This window comes from Megalops cyprinoides, chromosome 22 (assembly GCF_013368585.1).
Source record: "Megalops cyprinoides isolate fMegCyp1 chromosome 22, fMegCyp1.pri, whole genome shotgun sequence".
In the NCBI taxonomy this organism is placed as follows: Eukaryota; Metazoa; Chordata; class Actinopteri; order Elopiformes; family Megalopidae; genus Megalops; species Megalops cyprinoides.
Genome location: NC_050604.1, coordinates 13,513,411 through 13,531,337, shown reverse-complemented (window position 1 = coordinate 13,531,337; position 17,927 = coordinate 13,513,411). Strand labels below are relative to the sequence as shown.

The 17,927-nt window shown below is 39.3% G+C and overlaps 1 protein-coding gene across 1 annotated transcript in view; it reads left to right on the top strand.

Annotated features, from left to right (window-relative positions):
- Positions 1-17,927, top strand: part of chrna8 (cholinergic receptor, nicotinic, alpha 8) — a 61,170-nt gene that overhangs the window by 34,233 nt on the left and 9,010 nt on the right. The window contains exons 3-6 of the mRNA XM_036516521.1: positions 9-53; positions 2,613-2,722; positions 14,488-14,567; positions 14,970-15,137. Of these exons, the coding sequence (XP_036372414.1) occupies positions 9-53; positions 2,613-2,722; positions 14,488-14,567; positions 14,970-15,137 (403 nt within the window). The remainder of the gene's footprint in view (positions 1-8; positions 54-2,612; positions 2,723-14,487; positions 14,568-14,969; positions 15,138-17,927) is intronic.

Sequence of the window (17,927 nt, the reverse complement as noted above, 5' to 3'; positions counted from 1 at the left end):
TTTCTTAGGATGAAAAGAACCAGGTCCTAATGACAAATGCTTGGTTGCAATTGGTAAGTTGGAGATAATAATGCTGTTCATTAATACCAGACACTCAAAAGTGAGGAAAGTTAAACTTCAATTACCTGCAGTGTATATAATCCTGCTTTATTACCAGCCAAAATATATTTATTAGAAACTCTGAAAAGTTCAGTTTGCAAAACACCATGTGAGGTTTAAACTAGAGAGGTTTATCCTTCTATATATTGATTTTGGAAATGAGGGTGGGGGCATAACAGTAGGCAACTGCCAGGAATTTAATATGAAATGATATGAGAATATAGGTGTACAATAACTGCAGACTCCACATTAGCTATGTATTTGTGTAGCTCTTACAGTGCATGTCACTTATTTGGTAATCTAATCTCATTTTTGTTGCATTGGTATATTGCCCACTTTTCAATTAAGAATACTGCTTATCATGTTTTTACGCTGCTTTCACGCAGTATGCAGTACTTTTTCCAATATATGCGTTCATTGATGTTTCTTCACTGGGAGATGAATTAGTTGATTGGATATGGAATTAGAGTCTCAGTTCCCATGACCCCTGGGTAACCCTAAATCAGCCATGATGAGGGTCAGTGCATAGTCTTTGGATGGTATTGGACCTGTCAGCATCACTCTGAGTGAACAAGCCAAGAGTGGTTCAGTCTTTTATCGATAAATTATGAAAGCCTTTCATTATAATCTTGTAAAGGCAATGCAAAGACAGCACAACATGAACAGAGCAGAAGCACTCTGCCAATAGGCATGAAGGCACTTAGTCCATTTTGCTCTCTGATGTGCTTGTATTTCAGTCTCTGTCCTTCCTCTCAATCTGTCACGTATTTTGTGGGGACATTTTTTGACACACTATGGCTACAACATTGTATGATTTTTTAAAAAATGTGTAGCAAATGTGCCTAAAGTCATCATTTACATTTTGTCATGTGGCAGATATTCTTCTCCAGAGTGCCTTACAAAGACAGAGAACAAATTGTATCAAATAAATTTCATCTTAAAAATGAGATGGGCTCTCGCACAGTGCCCTGCCCACAGATGATGAAGTCACATTCACTGTAATTGATCTATTTGACACAGGTGACTCTTCTTTTTCACTGTTATCTTTATTGGATTTATAGGAATGAGGGTTGAGTTTCAGGCTAAAGTTTTAAATGCAAAGATGTCAGACAGAATGTAGTCATTTATGTTCTTGACATTCATCTTATATTTTAGTGTGCTTGTCAGAGATCTTTCAACCTTGGAGCATTTTTTGAATTAGAGATTTGAACTTTTTATTCTTTGCAGTGAACATTCTGTCCATGCTACCAAATGTACCATCACCTGAACTCCCTTATTCCTCATCAATTTAAATAGCAATGAGAATCCTGAGTGCACAGACTGTCTCTTCTATGTTAATGATATAATACAGGAACAGCTATTTCATTAAAGTACAAAGTTTAGCCTGAAGACTGCAATGAAAAAAGAAGAAATGTATGCAGTCTGTATGCATTTGGTTTTTTGTTTACCCTTGAGATGACAACATTCATCATAAAATAAAGGAGAAACAAACAGGAACATTGTGTAGGCAGTTAGACATCCTCGTGTTTCTGTTGTAAAGATGAATGCAAAGATAAAATAAAGCCAGTGTTAGCCACGTCTGTAAATGGCAGCAGGTTGAGTTGGTCATGGCTTAGACAACCTGAATGATCATGGGTCTTGGACACACATCGAGGCCACATTGTGCCCTGTACAGTCTCAGGAAAAAGGTAGAGGAACACTGTCCATGTGCCAGGCATCACCACTGGGCACAGATGGGCGTAAAAGTGGACAAGCTGCCTATTGCTATTGAGAATGTCTTTCTGCCATGAAAACACCTGCAGGATAGGACTGTCATACCACACCTCAGTAATCAAATACATTCACAAGGGCTGCGTTTGAAATCCAGGAAGCAACTTTACATTCAATTGTAATTATTTCAAGGATTACTTTTCTTTAGAATTTATTTGATATCTCAAAAGCCAAGAACCTGTATGAACATTGTTCTACTGGAGTGAACATACACAGTTGTTTATGAATGCAGTATACTGTGAAGCCATGGAAGCCATTTTTCATATATGCCACCATGATTGACCAGACAACTGTGCCTGTGTTCCTTTCCTTTACATTATAATTTGCTAACAGCTGATCACATCTTGGCCGGATGGCTTGTGCTTGTGCTTGTGCAAGTACATATACTATGAACTGTGCTTTTAATACTTGAATACCTGATGTGTATAATAACATATATAGAATTCCAGAGAGATGAGTTGTTGACTGCCATAGTCAAGCAATGTAATTGAAAAATATATAGGGTGAGAATGTGGTAATAACCTAATCAGGCAAGCTCAGACAAGATTAGCCAAGGGATTGATTGCATTTTTTTCTCATAATAAAATCATCTGTTCTTCATAGAGTTTCCAGTGTTCATGATGTTTTGCCACTGTTAATGATTGAGCTTGTGCCTGTCTCTGGGTTTGAGGATTCTGCTCGCGACTCATAAGGCAGCAACACTTATTAATCACACTCTCATTTCTCCTGTGTCTTACACACAGCACTGGTATGACATTTACCTCAGCTGGAACCCGGACAACTATCCAGGGGTCCAAAACCTGCGTTTCCCCTCCAATCAGATCTGGGTACCTGACATTCTCCTCTACAACAGGTGAGGCAAGTCACCGGTGTATCACACTGCTCCCCCTCACAGTCTGATTATGAGTACCATTAGCCGGCTTTACTGCAAACAAGATAAGCTCCTACTGTGTGAACAACTTTGCTGTGTGTAATCATGACTTCCAGTATTTCACCTGTCTCCTTTGTCTTGTTGTAAGTAATATTACCATCATAGTGAGTTGGAGTTCCATTTTAAAAATGAATGATATTTTGTGATTGTGAGTGCTCACGGCTAGTGATGACACTCAGGTGAGATGATTGAGTTTTGCTGATTTATTAATTTACCTTTTTATATTGATTTCTTCTTTGAATTTCACTGTGGCATGCATGTCCTAATGGACCCATCACAAGTCTTTAATGCTCTTTCATTGCACTTGGGATGACTTTGAGCCAGACTATGTCAGTTTCCATTCCTTTTGAACATGTGTAAGAATTACAATTTATAAAAAAAAACAGGTCCGCACCCTTTTTTCCTTTGGCTAGTGCAAGACTATGTTTTTGGGAGATTTCACTACTCCCTCTAGGCTTTTTTTGTGCAAAGATGAATAGAAGAGTTTGTGAAAAGTATGGGCAATCACGCAGGTACAAACAGTAATTCAGCACAGCAAGGATTTCCATTAAGACAGTTATAGCGCTTTCACATCCCACTCGTGCTGTGGTAAACCCTTGCTGAGACTCGCTGGATTGCAGAGTCTTGCCTTTGATTGCATGTACCCCATCAGCAGCCATCCAGCAGGACTGTGGCACCAGCATCCTGTGAAAAAGAAAATCAAAGCAAATGCAAAACAGAGCTTAATTGATTGGATTCAGGAAGAGAACCCGGAGAGCATGCTGAGGTCACAGAAAGTGGCAGTGGGGCACGTGACCAAAGTGATCAAAAATGGCTTCGCACTCAGTGTGGGGTTTACATGAGTGGCTTTCTCTGGTGTTCAGAGTGAAACTCAGCTCTGAGGTGATGTTGTCTCTATGCTGAAGCCTTATATTCCCAGCAGACCTACCTTAATAGTAGAGGAAATATTTTGACAGTAAGTGATCCAGGACTTGGTCTGATTTGCAGAAATGTTCTTGTGTCACTGGAGAGAAGGATTTCCTGGGTAGAAATGAGTAAATGTGAACAAGGTCTGGATGACAACAGGGCTCCATAGTGAAGTAATGACCTGTGTATACATAAATATACAATAAATATTCGACTGTATAAATGGATGTAATGTATGTTCTGTAAATGAACCTTGATAAGGGTGTTTGCTGACAAAATTTAACTAAAATATATTGACTATTGATAAGTGCTACTACTAATAATAATAATGTAAATGATAATGTTGCATTATGGCTTGCACTGTCAGTGACTAAAGATGCACTGTATATTTAATGCGTACCTCTCTGAAGGCTTGCAAATGGATGTGCCTGCCATATTGTGTGAAATGCATTTCAGGTGCAGTTAAAGCAGACCAGGCCACTGATCCTAATTGATATGCATGTTGTGTTAGTGTCTGTTCTCCAATTTGTCATGGCTCTACTCATCATTTATGGGAATAAAAATTTCATATGGAATTATCTCCTGCTTTAACTTTGCTGTGTCCATTATATGTCAAGTACTCTCTTTGGTTGAGGTAGGCTGGACATATAAGGGATACTGAAATCAGTAGCTTAATTTAGCGCAAGATATAAATCTAACATTCGCAATGTGTCTGTCAAAGGGACTTACCATCAAAATGTACCCTAAGACCTCTAAAATCTGAAAGCAAATCTAAATGATATAAAGCAGGGCATGCTGGGAAGATGGTCAAAGCATATTTACTTTCCCTCATTGTTATCCTCTTTATCTCACTGCAAGAGAATGCATCCCTGGATTCAGGCAAAATCTGTAAATGCCTTGGCAGTTTTGATTGAATCTATGTAATGGTAGTGAGCACAGCACCAGAATAAGGGAGGGAAGCTTTAGTGTTACACACAATGACGCCTGTTTTAAGCAGATTTGCAAAGGCTCTATTTTAAATCTTGGTTCCACCAACAACACGTGTTCCAACTGATAGTTCATCTCAAGGTTTTCCTGTTCCAACAATGAGTAGCCTTACAATATTTTTAAATTAAGAATTGAGCCATCACCAGTATAAATACCTACTGTAAAATGCAAATGAGAAACCACCCAGGGTGTGCTTGAGAGTTATAAGGCTTGATTGTGCGGGCAGAAAATAAGGTTTACCCTGATGCTTGACTAAATACAGTGTATAAATGTTCCTCAGTTTGGTGGTCTGGCAGTGATGGGATAATACGTTCTATACAGACTCATGTCCCCCTCCCTTTCCGAGTATAATTGAGGGACGCGATGTGATAAGAAGGATTATTAATCTTGATTTATTGCAGACACTCAGTTCACACTGAAGGTGATTTAGAAATCCTAACTGGAGTCAAGCACCAAAGCAAAGCATTTCATTTCTCTTCTTTTTGGCAAAGGATGAGAGCTCTCAGGTTTTTCGGTCTGATGGAATGAGACACAACATTAAGCAGTTCATGGTCAGAATGAAAAACAGATAGCATGATAGTTTAACATACTTTAACATGCAAGGAGAAATGCTATTTTTTTAATTAAACCATTCAGCTATATTACATCAGAATGTAGTGGCTGGAAACATAACTCTGCATGACCTATACGCATAATGAATTAGGTACACATGAGAAAATGTTTACTTTTTAACATAAAATTGGAATTGCAAATTGATTCAATATAATATGTCTTTAATATATGTTGAGATGAGGAAAATCAGTGAATTGTAACATTTTAATGCATAATTCAGACCGAGTAGATCTATTTATTGAATGTTTATAAAGCTTAGCACAAACGGTATAACTGACAAATTAGCATCAGATCTAGTGAGAACGCATACAAATGAAGTACATTGCTATTTTGAACTGGGCAAATAATAAGAGTGTAAGTAAGTGCTGCCTTTCAAATTAGTGAGACTTTAAATTCTAGCTAGTAGGAAACAACTTGTTAAAGCAGGAAGGTAATAGTTACATAGTATTGCCACAGCCGCATGTAGCATCCTAGTTAAGAACCACGTCTGTTCCAGCACAGTGTAAACACATAACCTGGATCCATATTTAGCGTCTAGCAGAATGCTCTTGTCCTGGAGTTCAGACACCATCCCAGAGCTAAAGGAGTTGGATGAGCTCTGGAAGAGCAGACGGAGGTCATGCTTTCATTTTACTGCAAATCAATGAATCGTGATGAGAGCCATCTGACAGAAGATAAACGGAAAAGCACCAAATTCCCCACAAATATGTAAATGAACAGTACACATCCACGGCTGATTAACTGAACGTCATTAGGAGCGCCTCACCTTTTTAAAAATGTGCTCGGATTATCGCTTCACTGAAGGGGTTAGCACTGCTGCAGCAAAGCTGAATACGAAAAAAAAAGAACAGAGGAAAACAACATCAAATTGGTCATTGAACCCAAACGGGCAGGTGAGCTGCTTAGCAACATCCACTTTGTTTAATAGCAACACATGTTATTACACTGATAATTCTGTCCATCTGACCTTCCCTTAAGACAATGTGAGTGTGACTGTTGTAGCTCTCTTGTCAGCTCTGTGGCTCATTTGCGCATAGCTTGGAAGCAATCTGTTGTCAGCCTGCTCAGTGTACAGTAGCTGCTAAATCTTCACTTCTCTACATTAAGACTTCATCTGCAGAACAGAGGCTGATTTTAAAGATAACATGAGGCAGGCATTTGAGAAAAAAAGTCATTAGCGTTTTACCTTCTTTTCAGCATTTGACACATCTGATTGGAACTTGTGATAAATGATTAGTTTTTGGAAGAAAGGTAAATAAGTATTAAAAATGAACCACAGGGAGAGTGTTCAGTTGGACCTCCTGTGTACCAGTTGCTTGCCCTTACAAGACTGATTTCTCAGTACTTGGCTCTGCATGTTACAAACTTTCCTACCATTTTATTTAAAGTTATCATCTCAGTATGTGCCTTTGGAGAAGCTGATACCATATATATTGCTGTTTATTAATGAAGATTCTCCTTATGGAGTCATCCCTTAGATTGTCAGCAGATAGACTGACAGAGGGTTTAGCATGACTGCCGCAGACACTTGATGAGATTTAACCAGAGGTCATTAACCATGTCCAGATTACCTTTGCTAATAGCAGGGTCTGGTGCCATCACCACTCGTGTGCCAGCTGTAGAATTTAAAATTAGCCCCACCCGTTTTATTCATAACAGCATAACAAATCAGAAAGCTTTTATCTTTAACAATGGCAGACACAGAATGTGTGACGTTAAACTCACTGTGTTAAATACCTGTTGAGTAAATGGAGTATCTGTGGTATGACTGCAGACAAAAGAGTGCCTTCTCTCTCGGTCACCCGCACATGCTAAATGCAGCATCAGTCTAATATCACAGGCTTTTATGTGTGGGAATTCAGATGGCATGAATTAAAGATGGAGGCATGCCATTAATCAGGCCAATTTCTGCTTTAAACTAAATGGTGATGTTATTATTTCTGCAGTTGTTTTTATTTTCCATTCTTCTGCTTCTCCTTGCAAGCTGATTAGCCGAGTGGTTTATTGTTTTGTTGAGAGTTAATGGATAGGTTTTGCTCAGTGTGGTGTTTTATCAATATCTTTCCTTATGTTTGAGCTTATGAATTAATGGATGATAAACTTGCGCTGTGCAATTAAACACAGAGCAAGCCTGCAGACACACACTGATGAAAAATGATTGAACTGTTTTGCATACTGAAAATTATTTAGAAATATATAATGCATCTTCTTATGCGTGTCAATTATGTCGCACACCGGAAATGAGGAATCGTTTGATGGATTTCCTTTTTCGATGGCATCAGACAAAGCATTGCTTTATGGACTAACTTATTAGCACTACTAAGTGTCAAATAAAGTTTTAAAATGATAGCACAACCATGAAAGGCAGAAATGAAGTTGAATCATACAAAGTTGGAAATGTTATCTGATGCTTTAACCACTTGTTTGTCCTTCTCTTTGTTTTGTCCAGGATAGTCTATTTTCCAGTACTTTGCTTTTTAATTTAATGTTGACTGCACTCTTGGATTTGGCATGAGATGACAATACCATTAAATTATAATCTGGAAAACATTTGCCATGACACAAAGACGTGTAGAAATCAGTCACAATGCAAGGACTTTTCAGTGTCAATTACCCAGGGGACCACCTGGGGGAAGAAGTGATGGCTTTGTCTGTCACGCTTGAACATGGCTGGGACATCAGAGCTCTCATGTTTCAATACTGTCCTCTGGTAGATGGAGGAAAGGGAAGTAAGACAGTTTGTTGTTTCTTCACTGGACTCAATTGGACAGCCTGCACCCTAAGGTGTGTAAATGAAGATTATGACCTCACACACTTGCTACCCGAAAGATAAAGCAACCTACCTGTCCTGTTTTTGGCAGTTTGCTTCCCCTACACCTCAGCCACAGAGGTGGTCAATCCAGGAATTCTCATCCATCTGAAACTTGCATGGTTGGACTGGCTCCATGACAGGGAAAATCATATTTATTCATACAAGGGTTTCCAAAACGTATTCTAGGACCTTACTTCTGCATGCACAGTATGTTGTTGTTTTTCTCTTTATCAGTCAAGGTTATGGAAAATATGACACTTTGATTTTGTACTTAAGGGATTTTATCAGACAGTGGGCCTTTCTTATAATAATTCGCTTTGTCTGAACTCTTCATTTTCCTGGTAGGTGTTTAATATCAGTAGCTGGATATCTGCAACTACAACAGTGAGAACTTCATTGTGGTTCCACTCGTCTTGTCAATCAAGCACATTTAGCCTCTTGTAATGGTATTTGCCACATTACAGAAAATGACCATCTGAGGACTGATATAATTGCTTAGCAGAGCCTTAAATGAATATGGCAATAAGGGAATAAACATATTTATCGGTGGCAGGGCACATATTTATTTCTGACATAATGTGGCCTCAGAGGGTGAATTGTGGTTTGTCTTAATCAAATCAGTGGAGACCTACACCTGGGGCGTTCCAATTACGGCTGGAATGTAGCCCACTGCCACCTTTGGCCTTAGCCCTCTCCTTGTGCCCATGGTGACATAGTCCCACCTCTGCTCATATTGGAAAAAGGCCCCTCCCTCTCCATGCCTTATCCTGACCTGTCTCCATTGCCCAGTGTTTAAGCTCTCTGTGATTGTAACAGGTCTCCTCATCTCGCTGACTCCCTTTGCTTTACTTGGGGGTTCTTGATGTGCTTCAGATGTATTGATCGGCTAAATACCATTAAAATGTCTTTGGAGAGCAAGGTTATTACTGCAGTGTAGCACAACATGAAATATATGTTTTTGTACCAATAGGTTTTTCATTCAGTCACATTTGTGGTTGTTTTGTATTATTTGTGTTTCAGTCTTGTACAGTACAGTAAGATGCTCCAGAACAGATGGAGTAGTTTCCAATGTTCATGTGTTTCTGAGTTGTTGGATTAAGTTCAGTTTGCAGTGTGAAACATACCTTCTATTTCTTCCTGTGTATTTCTGTACTTGGGAAGGGATGACACTGAGGAATTTCAAGAAGCATTGGCACGCATTTTTAAAAAAAAAAAAAAACCTACATATAAACACAATGATCCAAATACATTTTTATCACTCTGGTATTCACCCCATGTCTGAGAGTATATAGAGGTATTACAAGGGTATTACTCCTTAGTTCACAAAGTAAAATCCTTTTTCCTTTAAACCATCTCTCAGGTGTTCCTTGAATAACAGAACAGACAACTCTTTGGCAACACTCTCGGACTGAATTCCTTTTTCCCAAAGGTAAATGCTGTGAAAACTTTGAATACATTTTACGACAAACAAATATCTAAATAATTCACAGCGCGCTGAAAAGAACAAGCCCACAAATCCTCGGCAGCCACTGCCTTTTGTCATCATAGGGGTAAATCTGAACGTTCATAAAACAAAGCTCCTGCATCACGATTAAAACTCACCATGTGTAGCGACGGATAAGCGACTCTGGGAGGCAGAATTAATGGACGCCATGGGGCTGGTCTTTTGTGATCCCTTGTCATTGAAGCCTGCACAGGGACCATCGAGGTTAGAGGGAGAGCATCCTTTATCTGCTCTCTTTGCCTTTGAGGCTTTTGCTGTGTTTGTTACCTCTTGCAGACAGGCCTTACTATGGGAATGGTTTCCACCAGTGGGGGGGCAACTGCTCAGCTGGCCTCTGGTCTGACCGCAGGCTAGAATAACGAGCGTACCTCTGGTGAAAGAACCCTCAGACCCCCGCGACACAGCGGGCTTGTCTTTGGGGGAGTCAGCTTGCCTTTTTATTGGAAGGAGCAGGGCCTAGAGGCTCATGGCCTGGCTGCTGACAGACCCCCAAGGGTCGCCTTCCTACGTGTCATAGCTGTACTCTTGTGGCCGCAATGCAAGATGACAACGGCAAATACTCAGAGTTCTCATGCTGAGTATGAAATATGCAAGGCGCCGTGCCATGGTTGGCTAAAAATAAAGGTGATGTAATGCGTCGTCTTACACTGGCAGTTCCCTCATGTGAGTGTAATGGCAGAGAGCTAACGGTTCCTTCCAGGACTGCTGGAACAGTCCAGCACTGGCTGTCACCAGCAATTTCCTAAGTGTGTTTTCTTGTACCTCCACATGCTGCCTTCGAGAAGAAAGAGGGTGTTGCTGTAGGCTTTTAAACTTTTAATGTTTTAAAACAAATGGGAGGTGGCTTGCCCAACAGAATTTGGTGTATTGGGTCATGAAACTGTTTTCATTGTACCTACTCTTCTGAAAACAATGACGTTAAATGTTAGCAACACAGTCGGCTCCTGAGTCCACCATGGATGGGTATAGAGACCTCAGGTAATAAGGCATTTTTCCCACAGCACACATTCATGAAATGATTAACTATTTGTGTTCCATTTTTTTCAATCTAAATGCTGTTATAGGGGAAAAAATGACAGTGTTGCTATTTGTGTATGAGTTAATGAGAAGTTAATGAGAAGACAGCACTAGGTGTGATGAAGCACACTGGTTGTAATTTGTGCCAGGTAAATCTGACTGAACAATATGGTATGGTAAGAGTACTAAGAGAGCCACTAATTACCTCCTAACTATGCCAGTGTGGAAGATTTTGTTGATGTATTTGAGGATTTAGGTTTATGATGGTGATGAGTAAGAAGCAATTTGCTAATGTTTAATAGAGGGTCTTTTGGGGGACTTATATTTATATGTATTCATAGCAGACTTTACAGATACTTATGAAAAGGTTGTTTAAAATTAATACGTTGTATGCATCTACCTTATAAATATATATTTATGGTTCAGTAAGGTTCAAACTGAAAATTTGCTTATTTTATCAGTACATCATTAAATGGAAAAACTTTGATAACTTTGATAACCTATTTTGTTTGTTTTAGAAGTGAACTATGCAGTGACATATGACGGTGCAAGCACTGTAGATTAATTATTTAGATAACTTTCAAAAGTTTGACCTTCCACATTCAAAGGGGTGCCTACTTGTCTGCAGAAAATCTGCCAGTTCCATAAAAATAACTGCCTGTGTGTTGACAGCTTCCTTTGGGCATCACAACCCGTTCTATGTCGTCTCTGCGGCAGTTAAAAATGTTATAACTTTTATATCTGTAACGCTCATAACTTCATTTCACCTTTCATGTCAAGTACATAAAAACTTCTCACAAACTCTCCCTCTGGTGTTCCTAAACTGGAGCTGTTAGGTGCCCTGGCACATTGCAGGGTTTCACATTAGCATGGCCTCATCAGAGCAAGCATAGGCCCTGTGATGTGGAAAACATTCATGGAAGCGTAGGCTAGCGTAGCGTATGAAGAGTAGGCAGTAGTTATAACCTGATGGGAATGAGGCTTACTTTTATGCAACCTTACATAAGCTGTCAGACGGCTGCAACTCTTGCCATATCATTAAATACTTGAAGAATTGATTTTTTTGTTACATCGAAAAGAATAAATATTTAAATGAATGTGAATTAATGGAATAGCAGTGAGCATGGGGTAGATATCATCATTTTGTGCAGCTAGCTGCGAGTCACTGTGCCATAATATGAGAATTGAGTCCATTGAGCTGAGGAGCCGAGGTGAATGTGAATTGCCTGTGAATGGGAATCTCTGAAAAATATAAGTGAAGAGTATCATATGAAAAGAAGTCACACTATTATCTGTGCTCAGCTAGCTGTTCTAAGCCTATTTCACACCTGTGGACCTCACATACAGCCACATTCATGCCGTGCTGCTTGCTCTCCTGAGTGGTAATCTCACCGTCTTCCATTTTTTTCCCTTTCTTTCTTTCTTCTTCCCCCAAAAAATTCTCCTCCATTCTTATGATGTTTAAAGAGCAGTCCATCACAGCTGTCATTGTAATCATATCATAATAATTATGGTCACAATGAAGATGGAACTTTCATCATTTCCACTGTCTTTCACATTATTGAGTCAGCTTCTGCCGTCTCCTGAATATTACTAAAATAATTAGGCTCCATTAGGCCAGCGTCAGCGTGAATCTTGTCAGTTCAGTGAATAGGCTGTTCGATTCCATTCAAAGAAACAATGAAAAATGAATTGAATTTAGTATTCATAATCAGGGGGGGCTTTTTCCAATCATTCACCTGAAACACAAGCACCATAATATAGATTTGTGATGATGATGGTTCAGAACATATTCAGAAACAGTGACATCATGTCTCATCAGCCAACTCATATCACAAGACATGAGAATGTCTGTTGCCACTTTTGTTACTAAAATCCATAACATTTCTGTTTAGTTGTGTGTGTGTAGATATGCACGCATGTGTACATGTATTTGAAGTCTCTTGAAGCCAATGACGGTAGTACTTCGATGACCATTTTACAGAGGACAAGAATGTGTTCAGATCATATGTTTATTTTTATAACTCAAATGATTTATGGAAGGAATGCATTTGAAAACTGAGGTACAAACACACAGTAATTATGAATGTTTATTTAAAAATGAAAATATTCAGGCATATTGAATGCTGAATGCATGACACTGGAAAAACATGGTAATGATAGCCAAGTGCAAAGAGCTGTAATATATGAACATTATGCAAAGTGCTGTACGCAGAGTAATTACACCCTTATTTGTGCTCTGCCATATATCTGCATTATTTAAATCTCTATGGCTGCTCTTGTCAGTTCTTGGCCAACATGCACTGATGGTCTTAGATCCATCTTAGAAACCACTTTTAGTTTACATCCTCTGGCATTACCCTTGGACAGCTCTTAACACAATAAAAATGCTAATGGATGATAGCAGTGCCCTGTACTATAAAGACGTCTCATTTTGCTGCCCCTATTATGGAAAAGTTGTAAAATATCAATTAGGATAAGGTATTTAGGCTGCAGTCATCATACTCTGAGTCTGTTTGTGAATGAGCTTAAATTCAGTCTATGTCTGTGGCACGCAGAGCTGTGTAGTTTTTCCACGTCCCAAGTTTGCAAGCACATTTATCTGGAGTGAAATGGGACATGAAAAAACGAAGGCGATCTTTGTGAATAATTCAGCCCAAAGTCTCCCATTAATGAGAACACACTTGTTTAAGGACTCTAAAATCCATTATGTTTACTTTCTGTCTCTGTTCATGACATTCACGAATTTACAGACAAAGGGGAATGGTTGTGGCTAGAGACTGCTCTCAGTAAAAAGTGATTTACTAACTGCGTAGGAATAGTTAACAAGACAACAGAAATGACACTTAGGGAGATTGCAGTGTTCTATGGGTGTTGCAGTGCTGCTCTGAATAAACGTGGCACCTTTGCGAAAGAAGAGGCAGGCAAGCAGTTTGTCAGGAATGAGGGATTATTCACATGTAATCACTGTTGAGGAGTTGTCTGTTAGGAATCTGATGGGAATAAAATAAATTACAAAATAAAGTGACTGTGACTGAAGTGAAATGTTTGTGAAGGGCTGGTGGGTGTCAAGGACAAATTGGGCCAAGCTTTCAGATCTGTCAATGCCCTTTTCCTCTTTCCGAAAGGAATCATAGTTGAGTGTTGTCTATTGATTGTTTCCCTGTCAATGCCAGCAAATACAATGCAGATTGAGTGTACTGTTTGCCTCATAGTACATTTGGAAATTGACGTAAAATAACCATTTCCATGTCAAGTATTCTGAAGCTGGAATATTTGAATAAGCCACTGCAGAAAGGGCTGTAAGCAGTGCTTTGTTACTTTTGATGAAATCCAGTGTTTTTAATGAACTACAGCTCTGGGGGTCAGCTTTGTCCTCTCTCCCCTGTTTTCAGAGACACAAATCCTCCCAACCCAGGTGAATGGATGATTCCAATCTGTCCATGCTGCACAGAGGTTAAAGAATGAATCTCATTTTGCTGTACCACAGTGCTCTGAGTTTTCTTTTCATAAACCATGGAGCTGTCCTAGTGTCATTTTCAGTCCAGGGCAGTTTAATATCCTCCCGACAGTGAGAGGAATACACTGATCCCCAGTAATGCACGCCTGCAAGCACCAGTGACACAAGGTTCTGTCTGTATGACAGTCTCTGTCAAATGAAGCTACATACCACCTCAGGTCTTTGATTGCATTGTAGCCCTCATTAGTTGCTGATTTCAGCAAAGCAGTAATGTTCAGCATAAATGCTTTTCTTTATCTGAAAGACACCCACATTAAGTGTGATACCAGAGCTCTAACCCCACAGTCTGTCTTTTTGTATGTTGTCGCTTTTGTGTTCGTGTCTTCCAGTGCAGATGAAAGATTCGATGCCACGTTTCACACCAATGTTCTGGTGAACTCATCAGGATCGTGCCAGTACATTCCACCAGGTGAGGGCTCTGCCAGAATACCAGATCCAGTGTTACAGTATCTGTTACACCTGCTGCATAACAACATTATTCACTTAACATTCATTTCTGTAATATTTTCATATACATTATGTTGAAATTTATACATTTTCCCATGTTGTATTATATACAGATTCGTATTATAGCTGCAATAACATTGTTAGATGTGCTTTATAGCACACTAATAATGCCGTGAAGAGGAAGAACATCAGTCAAGGCGAATTAGTTGATTGCAGAAGTGTAGTGCTTATGTCTGTATTGAACTGTGACGGGTATCTATCTAACAAGCTGTCAACTGGTCAAGCATTGATGGCCCTAATGTGAGTGACAACGTCTCTCACCAGTCTGTGAATGATGTACACTCCGTGTCTCCCACCCTCATAGGAATCCTGAAGAGCACGTGCTACATCGATGTGCGCTGGTTCCCCTTCGACGTGCAGAAGTGTGACCTGAAGTTCGGCTCCTGGACCCACAACGGCTGGCTGCTGGACCTGCAGATGGTGGAGGTGGACATCTCCACCTACATTCCTAATGGGGAGTGGGATCTTGTGGGTAAGGCATATTAACCCCCCTCCCCCTTCAGTATATAACTGATCTGAATTACAGTTTCTGAATTACTGAAGAAAATGATTACGGAGGTGATTAAAACGCATTGTATAGAAGGAAGCTGGAGGGAATCAAAATTTTAAAACTTACATTGGGCTTATCAGTTGAATTATTAAAGTTAAGCTATCTGGAGAGAACCGGGGGGCTCTGGTCGAAAATATTAAGAGCAGATTTCACACTGGCCCCAGAATTGACTCATTCAAAAGGAAGTTATCGTTTAAATAAATGGAATTTAGCTTATTCAGATACTCTGGGGTACCTCAGAGCCAGCCACAGAAATAGATTCACTCTATGTTACAGTTGCCCGCTTTTGTCCTTATATTTTTATATGTTCTGATGTACTCAGTATTATTATCATTCATTTGTACAAATAAAAGGCATTAGGTTGATATGAATCAGCAGTTCAGTTTATGGTTGGCATCCAGTATTTTTGATAAATGTGATGAAATTGGGCTGTCTTCTTGCTTTACATGCCTTTTTATCACCCTCAAGCTGTTTTTTGTTCATCTCATTCACATTGCCAATGATATCAGAATTCTTTGTCTTGATGGCAAGATGTTATATAATATTATTATCATTGGTATAAATGAGATTAGATCACGTCATATATATATTTTTTTTTGGTATCTCACACTTTACCCAGTGGCAAAATCTTGCATAGATGTACAATCAATAATAAGACAGGCTGGGAAATGTTATTCTCCTTTTTCCCTGTGGGAGTGGTATTGATTTATGGGCAGCTGTTTATAGTTTTTTCTTTGTTTAATTATTTATTTTTTGTACTAGGAATGCATAAAAATATATGCAGTATCAATACAGGGTCTTGTTAAACAAAACACGGAGAGCATGAATAGTTTCTTACTGATATAACCTACGTGAACATCGATATATTACCTGAATTTATTTTATTTTAGCTTTTGCGTTGAGGGAAAGCTGTACATTTTACCTGGACATTAATATGATTTCAGCTCTGTCACCTTGTAATCAGGCAAAGGATGACTGCAGTTTTCAATGATATACTCCTGTAAACTAGACACTCCTGTATGGGAAATATAAACGTCAGTGAATCAGTCAATCGATTTTGACAGAAAACAGTAATGGTTTTAAAATGGCCACTTGTCATGATCACAGTAGTGGAATCCCATCATATGGTCGGCTTGTTATGGCTTCTCTAGGGGCTGAATGGAGGATAATACAAAATTTTATTCCATGAGAAAATAAATTGAACCACCTCATGGATGCATGCATGGCTGAAGGGACGAAGAGAAAAGGTTTTAGCGCTGGTTTTAGGCATCTAAATTGCAGTTGCAGCTCCGTGTCACTCCTCCCCTCCTCATAGCTTTCCCTGAAGTGACAGATCAGTGTCAGTGTTGAGACCCGATAGGAAATAACATTTAAAAAGAATACAGTGCACAGACAGTAGCCCAGCAGCTTACCTTATGTGGAGCCAAGCTTGGAAGCCATGATCTCAACGTCTTACCTTAATTTATTAGATTGGCAAAAGCCCTGATGCAGAGTGACTTACATGCAGTAGCTTGTATTTTACATATGTGTTCTAGAGTTTACTGAAACAGTTCAGGTTAGTTATGTTGCACAAGGGTATTGCTGTCCCTCACTGAGGAATTGTACATGTACCCTCTTGTTTGCAAGCCTAATATCATTATATTACTGGGAACAAATAATTCCCATTGTTGTCCATTCCTATTTTTCATTGTCATTATTTTTGTTTTTTATTCTTTTATACACTATATTTTCATATTATCAAGGTATTACAAAATGCCCAGATATAGGACATTATGAAGAAAAACCTTTTAATAAGCTTTTTATTACTTTTAATAAACTTTTCCCAGTTATTTTGGCAGTGCATTAGATATTTGTGATATAATAATCCTGCTATCATGAAAAATCTGTATGGACCCACTTTTTAATGGCAATTTCTAAAGTAAATGTTGCCTAATATAAAAAAGTGAAAAAGAAAGTTAACGTTACTTAAACTGTTTAGGAAAAAAAAAAAAAAAAACACAAAACAGGCTTTGATTTACAAATCATGTCAGATTTTTATGCCCCTGAAAATCTGTTATTTTGAAGCTGGTGACACAGGTTGAAATATCACTAAATGTCAAATTTAATCAAACTTCTGACACTCTGAAAAAAAAAAGTTTGAGTTTTCAGATAGGCTGCCTCTGTGGACTTCAGGTTTTCCCTTATGGGGGAGGCTTAGCCTGTGGCTCATTCTGCTGGAGCTATAAAGCCAGCCTGCTTGTTTGGTAATTTGTTTAGCAGACTTTATCCTCTCACTCCTGTAACAAGCAGTGCAGTCCCTGTCACTTCCTGTTCGGAGTGGTCTAATTGACCGTGCTGTTATAATGACATAATTGGTCGCCATTAACACGGCCTGTGTGCAGCTGCCAGTGTAAGGGGCAGCAGTGACAGATGGCTGACCTTGCTTCTCATCTGGGCAGTTATTTCACCGGTGTTACTGCCAGGGCTGATGCCAGCACTGAAGAGATGTATGGGTCACTCCTCTCAGGGCATTGAGAATCCAGCAGTGTGGAGGTAGCTGAGTCCAGCACTCACGCACACAGGCTCAGGCAGGAGTCTAAGAGGAGATGCAGAGAAGCCCTGATTACCATTCTGGTTTGAGAAATGGCCTTAGAATATCAAATACAATATATCAGTGGTCTTTATAGAGTGTGGTTCGAGTGAAGTTGGCACAGTGAATGACATGATATAATC